Source organism: Triticum urartu, chromosome 1, assembly GCF_003073215.2.
Source record: "Triticum urartu cultivar G1812 chromosome 1, Tu2.1, whole genome shotgun sequence".
NCBI lineage: Eukaryota > Viridiplantae > Streptophyta > Magnoliopsida > Poales > Poaceae > Triticum > Triticum urartu.
The window spans coordinates 98448123-98470162 of record NC_053022.1 but is presented as its reverse complement, the minus strand read 5'-3'; the positions used below and the strand labels follow the sequence as shown (position 1 = coordinate 98470162).

General features: G+C 45.1%; 2 protein-coding genes across 2 annotated transcripts; both read right to left on the bottom strand.

Moving 5' to 3' along the window:
* Positions 1–4783: 4783 nt before the first annotated feature.
* LOC125514041 (alpha-galactosidase-like) lies at positions 4784–8563 on the bottom strand. The gene is made up of 15 exons (XM_048679317.1): positions 8340–8563; positions 7752–7810; positions 7249–7305; positions 7100–7134; positions 6766–6869; positions 6537–6612; positions 6377–6435; positions 6221–6286; positions 6050–6136; positions 5900–5964; positions 5727–5809; positions 5535–5625; positions 5400–5449; positions 5179–5319; positions 4784–5081 (listed from the first exon to the last, which is right to left on the bottom strand). The coding sequence occupies exons 1-15, from the start codon at positions 8486–8488 to the stop codon at positions 4998–5000; spliced, it is 1206 nt and encodes a 401-aa protein (XP_048535274.1). The 5' UTR covers positions 8489–8563; the 3' UTR covers positions 4784–4997.
* Positions 8564–20688: 12125 nt separating this feature from the next.
* On the bottom strand, positions 20689–21795 carry LOC125532748. The gene has a single exon (XM_048696683.1). The coding sequence runs from the start codon at positions 21793–21795 to the stop codon at positions 20689–20691; it is 1107 nt and encodes a 368-aa protein (XP_048552640.1).
* Between the last annotated feature and the right edge of the window lie 245 nt (positions 21796–22040).

The window sequence follows — 22040 nt, the reverse complement described above, 5'->3', positions numbered from 1 at the left end:
ATAAGTGGTGTCCGCCCAATGGCTTCCCAAAAGGCATCGACTAAGTTGGAAGGACGCATCTGCGATGCTCCGATCCTCAGGAAGCCTACCAACAAAGCCCTCGCCACGGGTTGCCCATGACAGGGCCTCGCTAGCGGCCGGACTCCCCGAACGGCATATTGAAGACCGAGCACTATGAAGGGAGAAGGGCCGACCGAAAATCTCGAAGACCAAGTTCTGCAATGTCCGACGCGCTCAAGGGCTACTAATGGGGTCATGCAGTGGGGGTGGCTCGCGTGCATAGAGCCTGACGGTAGGCCCACAAGGCCAACCATTTACCCAAGGACAGAAGGGAGCCCGGAGGAAGGGATAGATATCTCTCTGGATCATCTTGGTCGCAAAGATGATCACAGCGGTGACCTAATCGCACCTCCCTTTGTTAAACCCTAGGCCCCACTGTGTATATAAGGGGGGCTAGGGGACTCTCATTCCCATCTATTCCCATAGAAATAACTATGGATAGACTCATACATCTCTCTGTAACCCCTCGCACGTGGTATACACACCATCGATAAACAACCACCAGAATGTAGGGTACTACTCCATCATGGAGGCCCGTACCTGGGTAAAAAAACCGTGTGACCTCCAGTCTGTGACTTTCTGCTACGCAAGGTACCCTACCGAGAGATATGACGGTTTTCTGCACCGGCAGATGTGTGTAGGGGAAAAGCCAGGGTAAGCAGCCTTGATCATGACCACCACTATCATCAAGCTTGTAGGTGGAGCGATATTTGTCCCCTAGAAGATGAATTTGGAAGGATTGATGTTTTATCTTGTAAGACATTATATATTGAATAATATAATGAAAATGATAGTGTGCATCACTCAATGCAGAGGCCGAGGTTCAACCTCCTTTACATAAAGAAATGATGTGATGTATCTTTTTTTTAATATAGTTCGGGTTGCAAATCACGTGTTCCACGCATGTATCTTCTTCCATGTTACATATCACATAAATGTCTGGGCCCACAATATCCCTCTTTTTTTTTGCCAAAACACCGTATTCCTCTTGCACTTGACGTGTCTGCAGGAACTGAGCTTCGAGGAACCCTTCATGCAAAAATTATCACTCCCGGAACCTTGGTTTCCCACAACGTTTTTCCATTGACTATGCGTAGCACCAAGATCTGATGAAGCAGCTCGTTCCTTGAGCCAGTCTCAGTCCTTGTCCTTTCTGTATCGGAGACGGACAGTAGTAGTCTCTGTACGCCGGCCGTAACGGAAAACATACCACTGCGTTCTTATTGAAGATATAAGGCTAGCGATTTTTTGCTATTTAAGTATGGCTTAATTAAAAATATCGTAACGGACTTTGTTTAGGGGTCATAAGGAAAAGTCTTGCCCGGCCCGGTTTCCCACATCAAAGCTGGGCCAAATTAGTCGACGAGGAGAGGCAAAGATCTTCAATAAGATTGATCTCGCGCAGCTAACCCAAGTCGGCGGCAGATCGGCGCCTCAACCGAGCTTCGCAAGATGATGAGCGAATCCAATCCGATGCTTGTTGATTCCCTTCAGCCGCCCTCCATACCGGAGCTCCACGCCTCCGCCGGCGACCTTCCCGGCCGCATCCTTCTCGCGACGAGGGTTTACTTCGACCGCGGCGACGAGTCCACCAGGGCCGAGGCGGCGACCAGCAAAGGTCAGAAAGTCGAGATCTCGATCCGCTTTGCCGCCCCGCCGGACCTCTCCTACGTCTGCGTCTACTGCCCCGAGCTCAATCAGGCCAATTTCGCGGAGGAGCCCCGTGTCGTCCGCTCGGAGAAGCAGTTCCTCCTGGTGCATCTGCCGCTCACCTTCGGCCCCCGATTTACCGTCTAGTCCCGCGGCTAGTCCCGCGAAGCCGTCGCTCCGATGGATTCCGGCTCCCAAGCCTCGAGGCCTAAGCGCCCTGCTAAGATTGGAATTTGCTGCCTTGACGCCGATGACTATATCCTGGCTGCTCTCTCCCTTCCTCGTACTGGTGATGGCTATGAACTCCACACCGTCACCTCCAATTCGGTTGATTGGACTGCCAAACCCGCTCGGTTGGAGAAACCACCCAAGAGGGAGAGGGAGGAGCTTCTGCCAGCTTCGGCGCACAAGGTGGTGCCTCTCGGAAGCACCATTATGGCATGGATCGATCTTCTCAAGGGTGTTCTCGCATGCAATGTCACTGCTACGGATGCTGTTGCTTCGGTTTCTTTCATCCGTCTTCCCGCCCGGATGCCTGGGAACCAATCTGAATATATAAGCCCATGAAAGATCCGGGATGTCATTTGTAGCGGGGGTCGCTCAAGTTCGTTGAAGTTGAAGATTTGTATACAACACAGGAGGATCGTATGGCTCCTGCTGCGCCGCCATCTGATCCTGACATATTCTATGATGGTCTGGATTCCGACACGGACGATTTGGTCGATACTGTGCCCACTCCACCGACCTGGATTGGTTGGAGGGCAGTCATATGGAACAAGGCTCTTTCCGAGAAGTTTTGGTGCAAAGGGTGTGAGGCTCACGTTCGTGACATATTGGTCGAGAACCCAGACCATCTCGCTTTACTGGCTCAACTAGGACACGGCAGTGTTGTTCATGACTCCGCCGCATTGATCAACTTGTTACCAAATTTCCCCACCCTGAGCATCTTTGGTGATGATGTTGTCTACATGAACTCCTTGGTGAAGACCAATACCCACCAGGCGTGGGTTGTCGCTATTGACTTAAGGAACAAGACAGTGATATCATTGGCTCCTTACCCTGGCTCCGAAAAAAATTCCGACTGCCCCCATGTTCCCTCCGTGTTGTCCGAGTATCTCCTAAAACTCTAAGCTCCCTTGAAAGGAGGCCTCCTGGTTGATTAGGGCTTTAGGCAGCGGTGTGGGTCCTCCCTGTAAGTGTATGAGGGCAATGCCAAGAGGAAATTGATGAGCACGTACGGCGAGCTCTGGGTGGAAAATGCAGTTACGACGGTTGTGGTATATAGTTAATCCATTCATATTTCCTGCTTCTTTCGCTTCTCTTCATGTCCGGTTGATTCTTGCTTATTCAGTTGTCGTATTGGATTGAGCCTACCATTTCTAGATTGCAACATATGTACTTGCGCAAGATATTGCTACTAGAGTGAAATTTGGCAAGTTTGCACTTACCTCTTTAGTACACGATATATGTAGTTTGTATAGGTTTTATCAGTCTTTTAGTACTCCCAGAATTGGTTTCTTGGATAATATTCTAATATATTGACTCAATAAATGTTCTATTCACCAGGACATCAATGGTTTAGTGCAACATTTGAAATTATATAGCTTTGATGCAAGACCACTTGTGTACCTCCAGTCATGAACCCCTTTTGCTCTATTTTCCGTTGAATATAAAAAATGATGACCCTTTTGCTCACTTTGTCAAGTTACTATCGTTGAAATCAGCTTGGGAATGTTAGAAACTGAGTTTCCTTAGTGAATGTGTGCATAACTGATATTTCAGTTATATATGTACTGGATCAAGTTTTAAAGTAACTTGCCAGTCCAGACTTGGTGACAAAGACATTCAAGTGTCTATACATTTTCTCTCGGTCTGTATGTTCGATGCTTGACACTTTGGATCTCAGTTGTCCTCTTATTTTCAAATTTGCACCATCCGTGTATGCATTTTTCAAGCAAGGATTTTTCTGTTGAACAAACTCAGAAATAATCTTGAGCATTGTAATGTTTAGCATACTCCCTTTAAATAAATGCACAATATTGAGAGCTTCCTTTCTGTGTAACAGAGTAGTGTCACTTTCTATCTTACGAAGGTAGTCCCGGAATCAGAATTGCAATTATGGCTTTTGTAAGATTTTCAATAGACAAGTCTTTTTCTCATCGTGACGCTCATTCGTTCTAATTTGTAAATGATGGTGATTCCACTCATGCAATTATGTATCTTGACGGTGGTGATTGGTGTTGCTCCGAGGAAAGAGGTATGGGAAAATATGCCAGTTTCTTTTCAATCAGTTGAAGCATAATGGAAAAAAAATCCCTATGGCAAAAATTAGTTTTCATCCAGATATTTTTGCTCGCTGACTTGACCTTATGTACTATAGGCACGAAGTTATGTGTATTGATCTAGGCGACATGATGAACTAGAATTAGCATTCTTCGGAGAATCGCTTGGGCTAGGCACACCTTGAGCTTTTCAAGAACAATTGATCATCATTATTTGCAAGGTTGGGAGGTGTGAAATCGCTGCACTGTGCTATATATGAATGCGCCATACATATTTTGCATTTGCATAGAAAAATCATTTGTGAGTCATTTCGTATCCGGTACAGCTTCTACAACTTCAACAATTGTTGTTAAACTAAAAACAGCATTCCCCTTCAACGGAACGGGCTTTGGTCAACCTCTGGAATTCTCGCCACAGTTCTCTGTTGTGGCACCTATCCTTGCTGAAATTGGGTAGCTATGGCTATGTTTTAACCACTTTGCAATTCAACATGTAACTACATCAGCAAACTTACTAGCCCATCTTTTGCAAAGCGTGCTTGGACGCTGATGGTCACCGACAGCTGGCTAGATTCAGAACCTTCGTTCCTACTCTGTACCCCCTTGGTTGACTGCCTTAGGAACGCTTTTGTTGAATTAAAGCTCCAAATATTTCATGGAGAAAAACAAAAACATTCTTCTCAGTTCAGATAGCAACGACCCTTTTGCCGTCATGCAGTAATAGAGATTCGGTTGGCTGAACCCAAGAATTTCAGGGCAAAACCTCAATCTAGAAGATAGTGCTATGAAACCACTTTTATTGCAGCAACTTTCATTACAACTTGCAAACTTCAGAAACAAACGCATCGACATTTTCACGGCACTTTACATACTATTGCAGCTTATTTCTAACGTTATATAACCAAATGCCATTCCTCAATTCACCTCATCTCAGCTCTATCTATCCTCCCTTGCAAACCATTCCCCTGAACTAGATCGATCGACTTGCTATTCTTGCGTCTACAGTTACTTGGGTGTTAGGATGTACATCTTGCAGTCATGAGGCGCCACTGATGCAGATAGCTGCCCCTGAGCAGAGAATGACGAGTGCTGCACAACAAGACGGATGTTTTTGTGATGATGAAACCCTGGAATGTGTAGTGGATTGTTAAGGATAAGCACTGGGCTCTGAAGAAAGCAAGCTTACCGCCCATAGATCGCGAGCGGTGACGGACGCAGATGCTGGAAGCCCGACGTTTGACCAGTGTGCGGTGATGGTTGCTTGGTACCCCTGCCTATTCCATAGAACCACGGCCTTTCTGTTGCCGCTGAGCGGTCCGGCCCAAACCTAGAAAAATATCTCCCCGGTTTTAGTTACAGAAATCTCATGATGGAAGCCACTAGTAAGATATTTGAACTGAACAATACCTCCAAACCAGCATCGGATTGCACTTTCTTTCCCTGCACGCCTAGTCTATCTGTTCATACACTTGTAGTATGAGTACACTGAAAATCCCATATGAGCAAGTTATCATGTGCAAATACGTGCAAGAGAATGCTTGCCTTGGTTGACAGTGATGACCTCCCAATTGCTGATTATGTTCTTTGTCTGCGGGCTCATCGAGCGCACGTCGCACCCGATCAGAAGAGGAGCCTACACAACTCAGGACCAGGATTTCCGTGAGGAAATGCAGAATTCCTTTTTGAGAATCAAAGCAACATTATTAAATGCACATGGGACAAAATGTGTAGTACCTTGGCAAGTGCCCAGATGCTGAAGTGCGAGCGGTACTCAGCTTCGGACATCCCACCATTTCCAACTTCAAGCATATCAGGATCTGAGATCGGAGCAGAACATGGATCAGTTCCAAGCTAAGAAATCGTTAGGCAATCAACAATATTGTTACAGATTCTTCTGAAACCCTTACCATTCCATCCGCCAGGTCCGGCATAGGAGGCCCATCTGTCATTCTGGTCCGCGCGTGATGTCATGCTGAAGTACAAAGGTACTATAATCAGTCCTGCTAATTCTAGTAGCTACTTGACCAAATTCCCAGAGTTGATCAATTGGGCAGCACCTGTCCCAGTTGTCAGCAATGTCCGCGGTTGTCCTCCAGCTATTACCACCCATGCCACGTGCCCATGTAGCAGGGTTTTCGATTCCCCTAAACAGCAAAAACGCACAAGAGTGGAATCAGCAATGCTTGTTTCTCCTTTCCGTACTAAAATGTTATGACGAGCAGACTCACCACTCACAGATTGAGAAGAAGATGTTCTTCCCGTATTTCTTCATGGCGTTGCTTATCCTAGTGTATCTGCATCAACCATGGCAAATTACTTCACAGCCTAACACATAAGACACAGTGCACTGGTCATGCTGAAGTTTGAGGTATTGTTCTCCGGACCTTTCCCTGACGCTCCTCCCAGCATCGTTGCAGTTGTCGTACTTCAGATAATCAACTCCCTGGAGACGAGAATGCAAGAATTACAAGAACGTTAGAATTTATGATGTCGGTGTTGGTTTGGCATGAGCGATGAGGTAAGTAGTAATTATAAGGTGTCTACCCAAGACGCGAACGTCCTCACATCTTGCTCTTCGTGATCGAGCGATCCTGGCATTTGTTTAGTACATGTTTGTGTCCTGCAATTAATACATGGTGACAGTTAGTTTCAGTTCATTGCCAGTTTATCATATTTACAAATTCTAGTTTTCTTGGGCTAATGAAGAGTTTAGTTGCTACAGTGTGCGAACAAATTAGTGTTATTTTTATGATGAATTGGATAGTTAGCATACCCAGCATCACTGTAGATGCCGAGCTTCAACCCTTTGGCGTGCACATAATCTGCAAGCGCCTTGATGCCAGAGGGGAATGTTCTTTTATTTGGAACCAGATTACCCTGAGAAATCATGATACAACATTATCAGTAATGAAAGAAAATATTAAAAATGGTATACATATGCCTAATCTTCTTCTTCTAAAACGTTTAATAATATCTTGAAAATAGGATGCAGAAGCAATTGTTTTTTAATGTTAAGATTGATTTCTTTAATTGCACTAACAACATAATTCCGCAGTTGCCCTATATTGAAAATGATAGGGATGGTTAGCTTAAGTTTATCTCCTTACCTGGTAATCCCTGTTCAATTCTGCCCAGCAATCATCTGAAACAAGAGACGGGAAACATATTTGAGTAAAACATATACTGCTAAAAATAATCTAGTAGTTGTGTCCAACATGTCGTGGGAAATATACATGATCCAGAGAGCAATCCATACCGATGTTAACATATTTGTAGCCCAATTTCGCGAGGCCAGTGTTGATCAATGCATCAGCTGAAGGAAAGGAAAACAAAGATGCAATTGTTACGATAGTACAAGTTGACACCACATCAAACTCATGACATTATCGTTGTAGTAAGACAGCGAGATCATCATGAGGTGTTGGCGTTGATCCAGCACCAAGGACCCAACTCTAGTGACTCAGTGGCTCTAGCACTAACTTGTTTCCTGATAGTTGTCCCTGGGTCAGCATCACCGAAGCAAAGCCTTCATGAAATTTTGCTAACGTAGTACTGTTACAGGGTAGCGTTTCGGTGTGACAACGATGCGTCGGAAAGCACAGCAAAATTAGATAGTGATTGGGCCGAATGTGCATTGAGTAAGTGAAAGGGAGGTCCAGAATTGCAGATAAGGAGATCCGTATACAGGCAAAACATAGGATTTGAGGCTTGAAACAGGGCGGGGGTTCAGTTCAAGTGGTAGCAGTGTCCCGGTCGTACCTGTCTCCCTGATGACTTCCTCGCTGATCCCACAGTAGAAGTGGTTCCAGCTGTTCCACCTAGCACACGAAATGTTTCGTCATGGGTCAGGATTAAATAAATCAGATCAGGTAAAACTGGAGCAGAAGAGAAAATGGCGAGCCATGACGAAGTATATATAGGTCAAAAGGAAAATCGCGATTCATGACGAGGATCGTCTTCAGAAAAATATGGCAGTTTTCTTTTGCTTTTGAATTATATAGATGAAGATCACTGTAGATTTTGCATTACTGATGAAGTCACTGATCGATGTAGTAAGAAACACTGCTGGATCAATGTGGTGCTATGAATACTGGATCGATGTGAAATCTGGAGTACAAACATGATCGTTCCAATATAAGTGCTGGGAAAGGAAAAAAAATCTTTTAGATCTATGACTGGACGAGGGAAGCAGAAAAAACGTCCAGCGCCCATGCGTGCCCAAGCATTTATCGTACTCACCTCAATGGCCCAATATCCCTCAACTTACCGTCAAATCTCCCGTCGTGTAAAGCCGGGGAAAAACGAAGAGTAAAACACAAGAGGAGTTGGATGGCAGCGTGAAAATACCCCATCTGTGGTTTCCTGCCGAGGAGCGCGTGCCGTACGCGGAGCTCGCCCAACGTTGTGTTCGCGACCGCATCCGAGGGCACCCTGGCTCCTGCCACTGCCGCAACCAGCAGCACAAGCAGCAGCGACAGGCTCGAGGCACACGCCATGGCTACCTAGCCAGTCTACTTTCTGGTGCCGAGCGAGCAGAGGGTGTTGGGTGGGTGGGGCCGTGGGGGTGCTACTGGTGGCGCCAGTGAGTGACTGCTGGAGACGCGTCTGACGGACGCCTTTATATAGGGCCGTGCGCGGGAGACTATGGGACCGCGGTTTTCAAAAAAAAAAATTAATGTATCATTTATTTTCCTCTAATTTTATTATGATTTTCTGTTGTTGTGCCTATACACTCCTGTGGCTAGACTTGTGTTGCCGGGTTTCCCTCCATTGGGTTTGCCAATGAGAGCATCTACAAGATTTTTTGTAGGGAATATTTAATTGTATCCTTTTTTGTGCTGGAATATTTAATTGTGTCTAAAGAAATATTTTAACGCATATGATACATCTTAAGATACATTGCATTGGGAGATGACTAATTCCAATATTTCTCTCTTTTTACAAATGGAAACAAAATATTAAAGTTAATATCCTATTCGGTATAAAAGGCAACAATTTATTTCATACCATAAATAAATTTTATGATAAAGAAGTCGTCAATTAATTACACGAGAAAGAGGCCAAGCTGGAACATGAGTGATCGATCTGCCTTAATCTGATATTATTTTTTGGGCAATCACAAACGAACACCTTGCTGGCAATCAGATGGAGCGCACGAATCTTGGAGCAAGGCTGGTTGACACGATATATTTCAAAAGCGTTCGTTCCAACCAGGCATCCATGCGAATGGGTTCCCTTACTTCCCATTATCTTCTTAGATTTCACACACTCGCTCACTCACTAAAACCCCTGCGTCCATGATAATTTCCGGCAGAGCTGTCATATCAAATCATACAGTCCCGCGGGAGATCCTCCGGGAAAACGTAAATGACTTCATTTGATCCATTCGGGGAAGGTGTCAAGCGAGGTGGTTCACTCGGCAAGAATTTTGCCCCGGCAGAAAGCATCCCAAAATAACCCATCCGCATCTGCAACATGAAGAAACGGACATGATCATCCATGCTACATCAATCATCGGTGGCCCACCAGATCAGGTGACTACGCCACTCGGGATCTTTCAAGAAAGGGTGAGGTATGTGCTTCCCGTGGATGTGTTTGGGCCTTAGACTAGGATCCAAAGCATCAAATTCATAAGTTTGGATCCAGAGTTGATGAAAGTTGGCGTTCCTCCGGGATAATGAATGGCATCTCTCAGAGAATCAGCCCATGTGGTAAATTCACCACTCAGATTTTATGGTACATCAGCCACTTGGATCACTAGTCAGCCTCTTCCGAGAGATGATTCAGTATCACCAAACTTTTCCTAATTAACGGACCCAACCAAAAACCAAAATCATGAGAGTCTGACTCTAAGAACCCATCAGGACTTTCCTTTGAGCGGATTCATGGGACGCCACAAATCGGCAAACAATCGGGATAATTTCCCATGAATGTTTAGTCGGATTCAATGGATTACGAGACTCGGTTATGAAGATCCTGATGAATTCGAGGGCTAATGACGAGGTTATCTCCTACTGGGTAGGCCCACGGTAACTGGAACCATGGAAAGCCCATGGGGGCCTAGGCCCACATTCACCAAGTATGAGAGTACTAGTCAGCATGGTCCCTAGTATCCACTATGTTCTGATATTGATGTTGCTATGACTTTGCTATGTTTAATGCTTTCCACTAGGGCCCGAGTGACATGCTTTCAGATCTTAACCTATTATATTTTCATGCATATATTTGAGTTCTTGATTCTGTTTGCAAGTTATATGCACCTGTTATTGTTCTGAACCATAGACCCCAATGTGACAATAATTGGGATAATCTCCGGGAACGACTGTCATTTAAGGAGTTCATGTATTCTGTATGTGTTAATGCTTTTCCCTTGTTCTCTATTAAAAGGAGCACCCTAATTACCCTTAATTCCGGCAAGACCCCATTGCCATGGGAGGGTAGGACCAAAGATGTCATGCAATTTCTTAGTGCAAGCACATATGACTATATACAGAATACATGCCCTTAGATGATCGTTGAATTGGAGCGATTGTGTATCACTCTAGGATGTGACTGTTACACATTGAATTTCATCCAAATATACATCACTAGTCCAATGCCTATGATTTCCTCATATTGTCTTGCTTAAGTTACTACTACTGCTGCTGTACCAACTGCTACAAACTATTGTTACTGTTACTGTTACTATTGCTAGTATTGTTACAACTGCTATCATATTACTCTGCTAGTAATGAATTGCAGCAAGGAAGTGACATCTCAGGTGTGGTTGAATTGACAACTCAACTGTACGACTTATAAATATTCCTGGCTCCCCTTTTGTCGAATCAATAAATTTATGTGAAATACTATCCTCGAAGACTGTTGCGATCCGCTATACTTGTGGGTCATCAAGGTCCTCGAGATGCTAAACATTCCTGTGGGTCAGTCAACCATAGTTGAGTCCCACCTTGAAACAACGGAGGGATTGAACGTCATGGTTATAGTAAAGAATGAAAGAGAAACAATCTTCTGCAGTTGTCCTGGGTGGCGAGGATTCACCAAGACCTACGAGTGCCATGTAGGGATGAGGATCGACTTCTACATCATTGGCGAATACTATCGATCGTCATATGAGCCTCTAGTTGCCTACCGCTCCAGTGCTTCCCCGGTGTAAGTGTTTATGAAATATAAAGCACATTTTTCAACTAACGCTAATTTTAGTTGTTGTGCATAACTGCACTCTTGCTTACATATACATTTGCATAGCTTACTGAGACGTTTCCCCATAGACCCGTAGGCTAGTACTAGGACAAATGCCCGTGCGTTGCAACGGGAGGAAAAAAACTTATAAGCCCCGTATCCAGTAAGCATTGTTCAAGAACAACCCTCCTCTCCAACTCCCCCAACTCAGCGTCCTTTATTTCGACAAAGCATCCCACACATGTCGCTTCTTATCTTCCTTCCCGTAGTCGCCAACGATGGCCGTGTTGCAAAAGATCGTGCTTCACTGAGGAGAAGTGCCGGTTGCACTCCTGGTAAGACAGAAAAAATAGTAGGTGGTCATTTTTATACATGTCTCTATGAGTATTGGACTCATCAACAAAACAACAATAAATCTGAAAAACAATAAATCTATGAAGGAAAGAAATATAGCAATTCACTGCCAACATGAAACAACAACGGAAGTGATGCACACACGAAAGTACACTCACAACATGCAGCCGACAGTTAAGTAAACGGTGGAGCAGTGCTCGTGATCTTCAGCATTGTCAGCAAATCGTCTATGCAGTGTCGTGTGTGTAGCACTACTCAAACAACAATAAACTTTGTGCACGCTGGAAAATGCCGGGACGCCGTGTTCTCTCATGGAACCCTCCCTACTCTTCCTCTATCTCTCCACTCTTCCTTTAGTATTAGTGCACAGCGTACTTCTAATATTGAATAGAGAGAAAATTCTGGCCTAGGAGCTTGATCGCACAAAGTTTCACAGCCTATTACACTGATCGGTCTATTCATCATCCATGGTAGTTCCACCACATGCTTGGTTTCATGTTGAGATGGTTCACCACCTTCGCCTCACACGACATGTCACACTGGATCCACGAATCAACCCAGATAATGTTCAATGATTGATTATTTTTAGAGAAAATCCGTTGATACATGCATGTACCAATTGTTCAATCAGGACGATTACCAGACGGCACGCAGCTCGTGGCTGACCTTTCGATGTCTAACGGTCCCGAGCACATCTTCTATCGACGCTGCAGCATGAATATGATCATGGAGAATAGCGAGCTTCTGTGCGCTTCTGACTCGGCCCTGTTGTAATCCTAGAGCACGACCGCCACGCCATGCCACCGCCGGGAACATGGGCGGATTCAGTTGCTCCACGAGTAGCATATACTTCGACCATGCCAACCAACGGGCGCTGCTCACGCCGTTTCAGTGCAGCTGTCCTAGGTGCACGCTAGCACAGGCCGACTGCTGCTCGTTGCCACGGTCGTCTGCTGGCTGTTTCGACATCGCCGTCTGTTGTCTATTTTTTTTAGAAAATTATGTTGGCTGTTTTGGCATCGTAGCTATCGGGAACGAACAATTCCTAGAGCATCTGGGGGCTGGAGCAGGTTCACGTGAAAGTGAAACAACCTTCTTGCACAGATCATATCCAACCTCTTGCATATTGCCTATACAACAAGAACGCATCAGTGCTTGCAATTGCCTTAGCCAAAAAGCCACACTGGGCAGTCAACTCGATCTACCTACGTACATACATAGGTACAGATCTAATCTAATTATAGAGGTGCAATGCTACCTGCACAATTTCCTTAATTTGGTTGACCAATTTTCTTCTGAATCTAGACAATTCGATCTTAATCAGCTTGACCAATTTCCTTCAGAATCTAGGAAAATCGATTATTGCATCGCTAGAGTTCCATTGGAAGCAATCCATCTCCATACAAAAGCGGTTGCTGATCAGATTGAACAAGGACGGTGCAATCCCGGCCGGAATGAGGCTGGTTGGCATGCAACTCGTCGGACGCGCCTCCTACGAGGTCACGAGCTGGAACGACCTCCGCCCGGGGCCGCCAGTACCGACCGGAAATCATGGAACATCACCGTCACGGGGTGTCCAGTGTTGATGAAGCTCCTGTAGAGAACGCAACCATCCGGAAAGCGCAGCCGCAAGACGCACGCCTCATCACCCCTCACTGCCTCGCGGTCGTCCTCTTCCTTCATGATCCTCTTGTCATCGCTGTGGATGCTGCGCTGACATGAGCTATTGGGTGGCGAGGCTGACACCTCCTCCTTGACCTCCCTCTGCTACCTCACATCATGATTTTATGTAAGCACCAGGCTAGCCACGCGGGTACTTATGGGACAGAGAAGACAAAACCGAGGAAGTAGATATGTGCGTGCGTCTAAAAAAATCGGCAAGAGACATGCGCTGGCAGGAGACGCATTGGCGGACGAAATAGCTGGGCCCATTAAGTCTTGAAGGACCACTTAGGCATTGGGAGCGGGACAAGGCACAACGAGGAGTGTGCATGCCCTACGAGTGAGCGAACCGTTTCGCATATCTACTTTTAATCTCAGTCATCAATCTTTATTGTTAACACAAAATTAACGGATATAAAGAGGTGACGTATGGAGAACTATGAAAGCCTTCTCCCTTTAATATTAGGTAAAGATAAAGATACATGACTCACATGAGGCATGTCATTTTCGGTACAGCAGTTACTCGGTAGGAGATGGACATTCTACTAGAATTTGTGGACATCATCCTGGACCGTGTTCGAGATGTCCAAGATGGCCCGTACAATGGGTCCTTTGTGCCATTAGCGCACCTGCTAAAAAATGAGCGATGTCAAGATGAACAAGCCACTCCTAGTAAGATTGCATTGCAATTGTGTATTGAATGTCAAGTTATTCATGTTTTCTAACACATACATGTATGTTTACTAATGGTGTTTTGCAACAGAAACTCCCACGTGCTGTAGTGCTTGAGAAATGCAGAATCAGGGTAGTGGTGACTTGCGAATTTTCATCGCTCACATGATTGGCATGGCAACCACATACTCCATGTTGCGAAATGATGGACGTCTTGTCATCAATGGTTCTCTGGCGATTCGTGACAACTGCTACTGCGACGAGGGTGACAAGTTAATCATCGTGCTCCATTTTAACAATAATGTGCCATTCCTCTTCATGCGTACCATGTACAACTGGGAGATAAGTGACGACGACGAGTAGGCTTGCATCTTAGTTAACACAATGCATGTGTCATCCTTGTAACTTGTAGTACAAGTACTCCTCTGCTGTGCTACTTTATTGTACTAAGTACTTTGATTTTGGAATGGTGTGTTTGGAATTGTTTCGTACATATAAGTGCACATAATGACAATTTTCCGTTGAAGTCGATGTATGCAAATACTTCTAAGTATTTTTTGAAGTGCATGTGCAACTTAATTATTTGGATGCTTATGTTGCTGCCATTGAACTAATTTGTAACCAAATTGTAGCCAGAGAATAATTGGCTACAGAACTGTACTGCATGTTAGCAGCATTTGCTAACAAGATGCACACGCTACTAGAGTTTGGAATATTTGCCGCGTTTGCGCGAGACGCTGCTGAAGAGAGTACGAGCAGCGTTCGTGCCAAATGCTGCTAAGGCATCACACCATAGCAGCGTTTGATCTAGATGTTGCTACTAACGTGCTACCAATGATGAAAGTAGGTGAAAAATTATGATTTTCTATGTTTTACAGGCAGAAGCGATGGGCCTACCCCTAGCTGCTTCGGTATTCAAAGCCTTGGGATCGAACTTTGTTTTCTTCATTTTATGATTAAAGTACTTTGGTCAAAGTTGCTGAAGAAAGGAATTTAATGGAAAGACTGGGACATTATTGGAGTATCAGACCAATACTTACAGATTTCTACAATCTTACATCTAGCCTAAACTCTCTCATGGTCACACATATTCCAAGGATCAAGAATCTCCTTGCTCACCTTCTGGCTAAGAAGGCTTTCACTTTTAGATCCTCCTCTGCTTGCTCTATCTGATGCAGTAAAGCCTCTTAATGTTAATTTCATACTGGCTTTTGAAGACATTCCTCTAGGGAAACTTATCTCTGTACACTGTATGGGATGCTGATGTCAATAAAGTTGAGCCCTCTTTGAGGGCTTGAGTTTGCCAAAAAAGCAGAATATCTCAAAGAGAAAATAAAAGAAAAAGGGCAGCACTCTTTATTCCACTACCATAATCCCTATTTCCGCCTTCAGTTATCCTATTTAAGATATATATTCCATTATCCTTTGTATATCTGCTTGTCCATATTGACATGTTTCTGGGAGAAGGGAAAATTGTTCTGTTGGGCCTATGTTCTGCAAAATAAGCACAGTCCTGCTTAATATCGCTTGATGTTTTTTTAGGTTTCTGTGCACCACAATCCTTGTTGTTACCCTAGGTATGAAGTCTACTGTAGCCACTTTTAGTTCAGGGGAAAATTGAAAATAGTGAGGACCACAATGGTTGTTAAATGTTGCATCAAAAACACTATAAACTATTGGAAGCCACAATATCAAAATAATAACACAATAACATAATCACAACGGAAACATATTAAGAAGTAAATGAGGGAATGTGCTACATATTCAGTCAGCGGTCGTTATTTACTGTATGTGTAAATACAAGCCAAATATTCAGATGCAGATCATCTATTGTGCTGGTTCTTACGCGCAACCATGCATGGGAAACATGCAAAAGACCTCTGGCGCCGATAGATGCAAGTATGGAATATACTCGAAAATTCTGTGCGCTACTGAAGATACTATTTCAGTCTGTAAATGGATCTCGAATTCTCAAGTATAATCTATGGCATAAAATCTTAAACCTAAAGAGAAGCGTATAGAAATCAATCACCATTATAGGCATGCAGCAGTATAAAGATATCACAATTCATACATACACCTCTGTTTCATAATGTAGTGCTCTTAGATTTTCTGAGTCAAACTAAATAAACTTTGACCAATTTCTTAGAGAAAACTGTCTATATCTACAATAATATATACAATATGGCATAACTCATATGTCTCTATAATATGCGTTTGGTATTCTAATTATAAATATTTTTCTATATAAATATGGTCAAAGTTTACAATATGGTTTGACTTTTGAAAAATATCTATACGAACTACATTATGGAACGGAGGGAGTAATATAATAGGAAATACCCTGATACACCTGGTTGTAGATGAACCTGATTTGGAGAAAAGTCAAAAAGTTCGAAACTTTTTTAAACATACTTGACCAACTGCGGTACTCGTATAAAAAATTTGAGAAAGAAAAACTCACGCGAAAAAACCCGAGCAAAAATAAAAATATCCCAGGACAATATAGATTTAGTAGTACCTCTAATATAGTGTTGATTTTGTATTTTCGTCAACAATATCACAAAAGTCAGTTCTTTGCAAATTATTTTTCGCAATTGTAATGCTTGAGAAAGTTTGTTGCCAAAATTAATATGATTTTCCGACCACTCATGGGATTACTAAAAGACAAATCAAAATGGGTGCACCTGCCCGCCGGTTCCATTCGTTTCCTCCTATTGAACTACAACTATAGTATTACTGCTACTACATTTCGTGGTTTTTTTTATTTCCATGTTAACATCAATCTTCCCAAATTTTTCTACAAAGCCAGCCCTCTATGACCACTACTTGCAATGCAAAAGCTCATATCAAAACCAAGTGTACCAGCCAAACCAGCCACTCGATTAAGTGCAATCTGAGTTTCCACAAGACAATGGCCTGACAGGCAAAAGCCTTCACCAGATCGTGAAATTCATGAATTTTCAAGGCATCACCAACACCAGGACAGTTCCGACATAGCATAATTATTAATCCCAACGGTACTCCACGTGGGATCCCACTGATGCTGTGCCAGTAGAAGTGATGTAAATCCCCTCAGCAGCAACACGCCACATATATAAGTTGGTTTGCAGTGAATATGAACCATCTAGCTTTCTTTCATTGAATTGCACTATGCTCTTGGCCATGACTTTTATCTTTGTTCGCACGCCTTTGTCAAATAGATAAAGCAATAGTGGAATTATATGGTGTTGGCTCCCCATCCTGGATTGGAGGATTAGAAGATATACGAGGCAAAATTAAATCATGTCATTGAAGCTCAACCCATGACGTTGCTATCTTAGGAGAGAATACAAGTCGACGGATGATGGTTAAACTAGTAAGATGCATCAATGATCATTCAAACACTACTAACAACAAAACATAAACTTTAGCCTACGTTCATCCTTGGACCCCTTCTTTCGTCTCGGTGCTCTTGCGGATTACAAATCAATGGAAAAATAACATTATATTTTCATGTTACAATATAAAATAAAAAAGGTAATTGGTTATATATGAACATGGGAAATATTCTCCGGAAAGTGAACCAACCTACCCCATTTGGTTTGGCTCGGTCTGCTCTGGCTATGTATATTTGCTCTTCCTAGATACAATGAATGACGCCACGAGGGCATAGTAAACATACCCCGTAGAGCTTAGATATAACGGCTTGATAATGAAATCCAATTTAGTATCATAATTTTTATTAGTGTTGTCCAGCACAACATTAAACTGGCAGCCGGGGCCATACCAGTGAAATCGGAGGCCCTGTGCAAATCAAAATTAGGTCTTATGTGCGAAAGAAAAAGAATCAATTTTTTTGTCAACCACTGCAATTTTTCTCAGGGAATTACACCAGTTGGAAGGACAAGCTCAAAAGACCTGATGATAGCATGTAATGCATTGATGGATGGTGGTTGTGGATAGTAGGTGGCTTGGCGTAAAATATTTCCAATTGTTATTTAGTAGTATTAGGGCCTCAGTTGAAACATTGATTAACAAACAATTTGGGGCCCTCCGATGCTGGGGGCCCTGTTCAGTCGCTCCTGTTGCACATGGGGACATACGGCCCTGCTGGCAGCTGTGTGCCCATTTATGATCTTGTATTCAAGGAAGTGTGGTTTCCTCAGTGGCATAAATGGGAAACATATAATAAGTATATGCCGCTAAAACACATCAAAGATTCAGCTGAAAAGAGAACAAGGGTCTGGCAAACACTAGAGTCTTCAACATTCATTCAGTACTAGTTATATACATAAATACACATCAAATACTCAGTTGCAGATCATCTCATCTCAATACAAACAGGAGAGACATGAAAACACCTAGCCACTGACAGATGCAATAATCATACGATACAATCAGAAATTGTGTGCACTACTGAAATATGGCGGAAAATATAAATATTTGAATTAGAATTTACAGCAAAAAATCATACTAGGAAGCCAGAACAAAATGAGAAGCATATTGAAATCAAACAACCTGTGTATAGGTAGCTAATAGCAGTCTAAATACTTCACAATTTCATAGACGAACTGTGTTTGAAAAAGCCTTCAAATTAAGGGGATACAAAAAACTGAATATGGAACTTTCAGTTTCAACGACAATGACATCAACAATTTAACTAATAAGTATATGCCGCTAAAACACATCAAACAATCAGCTCAGAAGTTTATTTTTTCGAGAATACACCTAGGCGTACCGTGTTTTTATAGAAGGCATAAGTTGAATTACCAGACACGACAACAGGTTGCGAACAACAAATGTAGCAAAAACTCCACACCCGAGCTAATCAATAGATTAGCCACCAGAACAATTACAAACACAACACATAGGGCCTGCCCTAAACCAAGCATCTAGCCACGTCACAAAGAATGCCGAACACCACGAAGAGCAACGACTTAGCCGAGCAATCTTCGCCAACGCACTACCCACCCATGAATGCCAAAGAGGAGACGGCGAGTGGATACTGGGACTCAGTCGAACCCGAAAAAGCCATCATCGTGGAGCACTGGCAGCTGCATAGCGCCCACGAAGATCAACCCTGAACAGCGGCAAACACTAGAGAACCACATAACAGGAACTCCAAGCCAAACCTTTTCCTGCGATGCTCTCAACAGAGCAATGCCGTCAAACGTTGCCCATCGCCGGTCCTACAACAGACCAAGGCTTTCGCCCGGAGACCTAAACCCGATCAAGGAGGGGAGATGCCGACACACCTCGACGATGCCTCCAAGGTGGGAAACTATACCCATAGGTGCCACCGTCGCCACCTTCAACTGAAGACGAGCAGGATTTTCATCCAAACCGTCGCACACCACGCATTCCTACCACTGGATTTGGCCAATCAGTCGATGCGGCGGGTACACCGCCGCTGGCGCAGCACCTCTCTGTCATGATCAAGCCGTCAGGGAACACCGCCCCATCTCACGGTCCTGAGCACGCAGACCAACATCCAACTACTGCACGGTCGAAGAAGACAAGCTCCAAACCAACACCACCAACGTCCACTCGCACCACCGGCAAGGGTTGGACACACCACTCCCGGCAGTGAACCATGCCGTAGCTGCGTCCGAGGAATCACACGCGGGAGGCCAACGCACTTCTCCCCCGACACGCAGACATCGACCATGGCGCTCCGTGTTACGAGTCAATGTGCCGAGCACCGAGATCCAGTCGGTTCAGCCAGCAAACTCCCCAAGGCGCCGCCTTCTGCCACCATGCCGACAAGAACAGGAGGCGCACCGCATGCCTCGGCCTTCGCAACGAGTCCCAGTCGCTGCTCCTTGCCACCGTACCTCCTAGCCGAGATCCGCTGCCTCCGGGGTTCCGTCGCAGCGCTACCTCCGACACCCGAGCCGGCGTGCCCAGATGACCACTGCCACTCACCTCATGACCATGCTCCGCCTCTCACCAAGCTCTCCACCGTGCAGCACCGCACTGGAGACGGCCACGACGCCGCCCTCTTGACTAAAGCTCCCCTGGGCAAAGAAGACCCGACCGGGCGCGTAACTCGCCCGCCACCTTTGATAATCAGTACTAGTTGATCTCTATACCTGAATGGACATCAAATATTCAGTTGCAGATCATCTCATCAACTGGCGCTGGTTCTTACGTGTAATGCAAACAAGGGAGACATGAAAAACACCTCTGCCACTGACAGATACAATCATACAATACAATCACAAATTGTGTGCACTACTGGAAATACGGTGGAAAACATCATAAACTAAACTAGAATTTACACCAGAAATCAATAAGCAATTCAAACAACATATATAAGCATGCAGTCTAAAACACCTATATAATCAGTAGACGAATGACGAACACTCTATATAATCAGTACTTGTTGATCTCTATACATGAAAAAACATCAAATATTCAGCTGCAGATCATCTGATTAACCGGCGCTGGTTCTTACGTGTTATGCAAACAAGGTTTCAGAAATTGTGTGCACTACTGAGAATAGTGCGGAAAATATATAAAATCTGAAGTTGAATTTACACGAGAAAATCATACACACAATTCAAACAATATATATAGGTAGCTGGTAGCATGGAGTCTAAATAGTTCATAATTTCATATAGACGAAATGAGTTCCAAAGCAGCCTTCAAATTGAGAACAAATACAGCAAACTGGATATGGAACATTCAGTTTCGCATCTTACAACAACAACCATCGACGACAACAACAATAAAGAAACATTGACCAGGAGCAAAGACGAATGACGAAGCCTCTATGTAATGAACTGATGGAAACCTCTATGATCGATGTGATGCCTCGAACTGAAGCTGTTGGGTATAGCTAAATTCATTGATGGTGGTACCAAATGCACGGCGAGGTGTCCGAGGGGGGCGCGGATGGCAGGCACCGCTCGATCTCGATCTCGTGGGGGAATGAGTAACGCCACCCGCCGGCATCGGCACAGGGATACTTGTTCTGCTGGAGGACTCTGTGCGGACCACCAGGGTAGACGTCGTCCAGGAAGTAGATGTAGCCCGGGCTGCCGGCGTGGCCCGTGTCGAAGGCCTTGGAGCTGGCCCGGCCGACGAAGAGCACCTGCCCGCTCATCCGGTACGAGCGCCAGCAAGCCGGCAGTCCGTCCTGTGGCTTCTGTAGCTTGAAGACCAGGAACCGCCACGTGCCTCCCCTCGCCGGCGAGATGAACCTCCACACCATGAGCAGATCGGTACCGGAGGCAGAGGGCAGGACGTAGCGAGAGACGATCTCCCCGGGGTCCGTCGTGGCCATCAAGGGGTGACGACGGATCTTGTAAGCGATATGATGAATAGTAAGCGAAGAGCCGCCGCCTCCAGCTACAGCAGGGGCGATTTCTGTCTTGTAGCAGAAGAGGTCATCGTCTGAGTCGACGACGCAGAACCAGCCGTCGTGGAAAGTCAGGTCCTGGGCGTCGCGCGGTTCCGGCGGCGCCCTTCCCACCGGCGCCGACAACCAGCGGTCCATGCCCGGGCGCCAGAACGCCATGTTGATCTGGCTGGACGTCATGGCGGCGACGAAGCAGGCGCCAGACGGCGGCGCGGCGGACATGGCGGCTGCGCGGATCATCATGGGGATGCGCACGCCCGTGCGGAGGTTCAGCAGGGCGTGGCCGCGCCAGCGCGGGGATGCGACCACGAACCAGCCGCCCGGAGCCGAGCCGCAGAAACGCTCTCCGCGCCGCTCGGCGGCGAGGGGCGGGCTCGGATCGGCGAAGCCGCCGAAGATCCGATAGATCTCGGTCCTGGCGGTGGACGGCATGAGGAGGGATGGCAGTGGCGACGGATTCTGCAGCGCGACCTGGCGCCAGTGCTTGTTCACGGCGGACGCCCTCACGCGGTCGGCCACGCAGGACAAGAGGAGGAATATACGGGAGAGAAGGTCTAGGTGGAGGCTGGACCATGGTCGCGGCGCCGCCATGGCAGGATTCAAAGGGGTAGGATGTTTGGACAATTGGACTGGAAACGAGGTGGGTGAGAGTGAAGGGGATCGATCCCTAGCTTCCGTTTTAACGTTACTCCTGCGCTGTTCCCAATTGAGATCTGTGCCCTAGCAGTTTGGTCCCTGGAAATCCCTTTAATTGTAGACAAGTTTTTTCTCTACCTATTATTTCTTCGAAAAAAAAGAATGTGAAGTAAACACTGATCTACAAAAGGTTTTTTTAG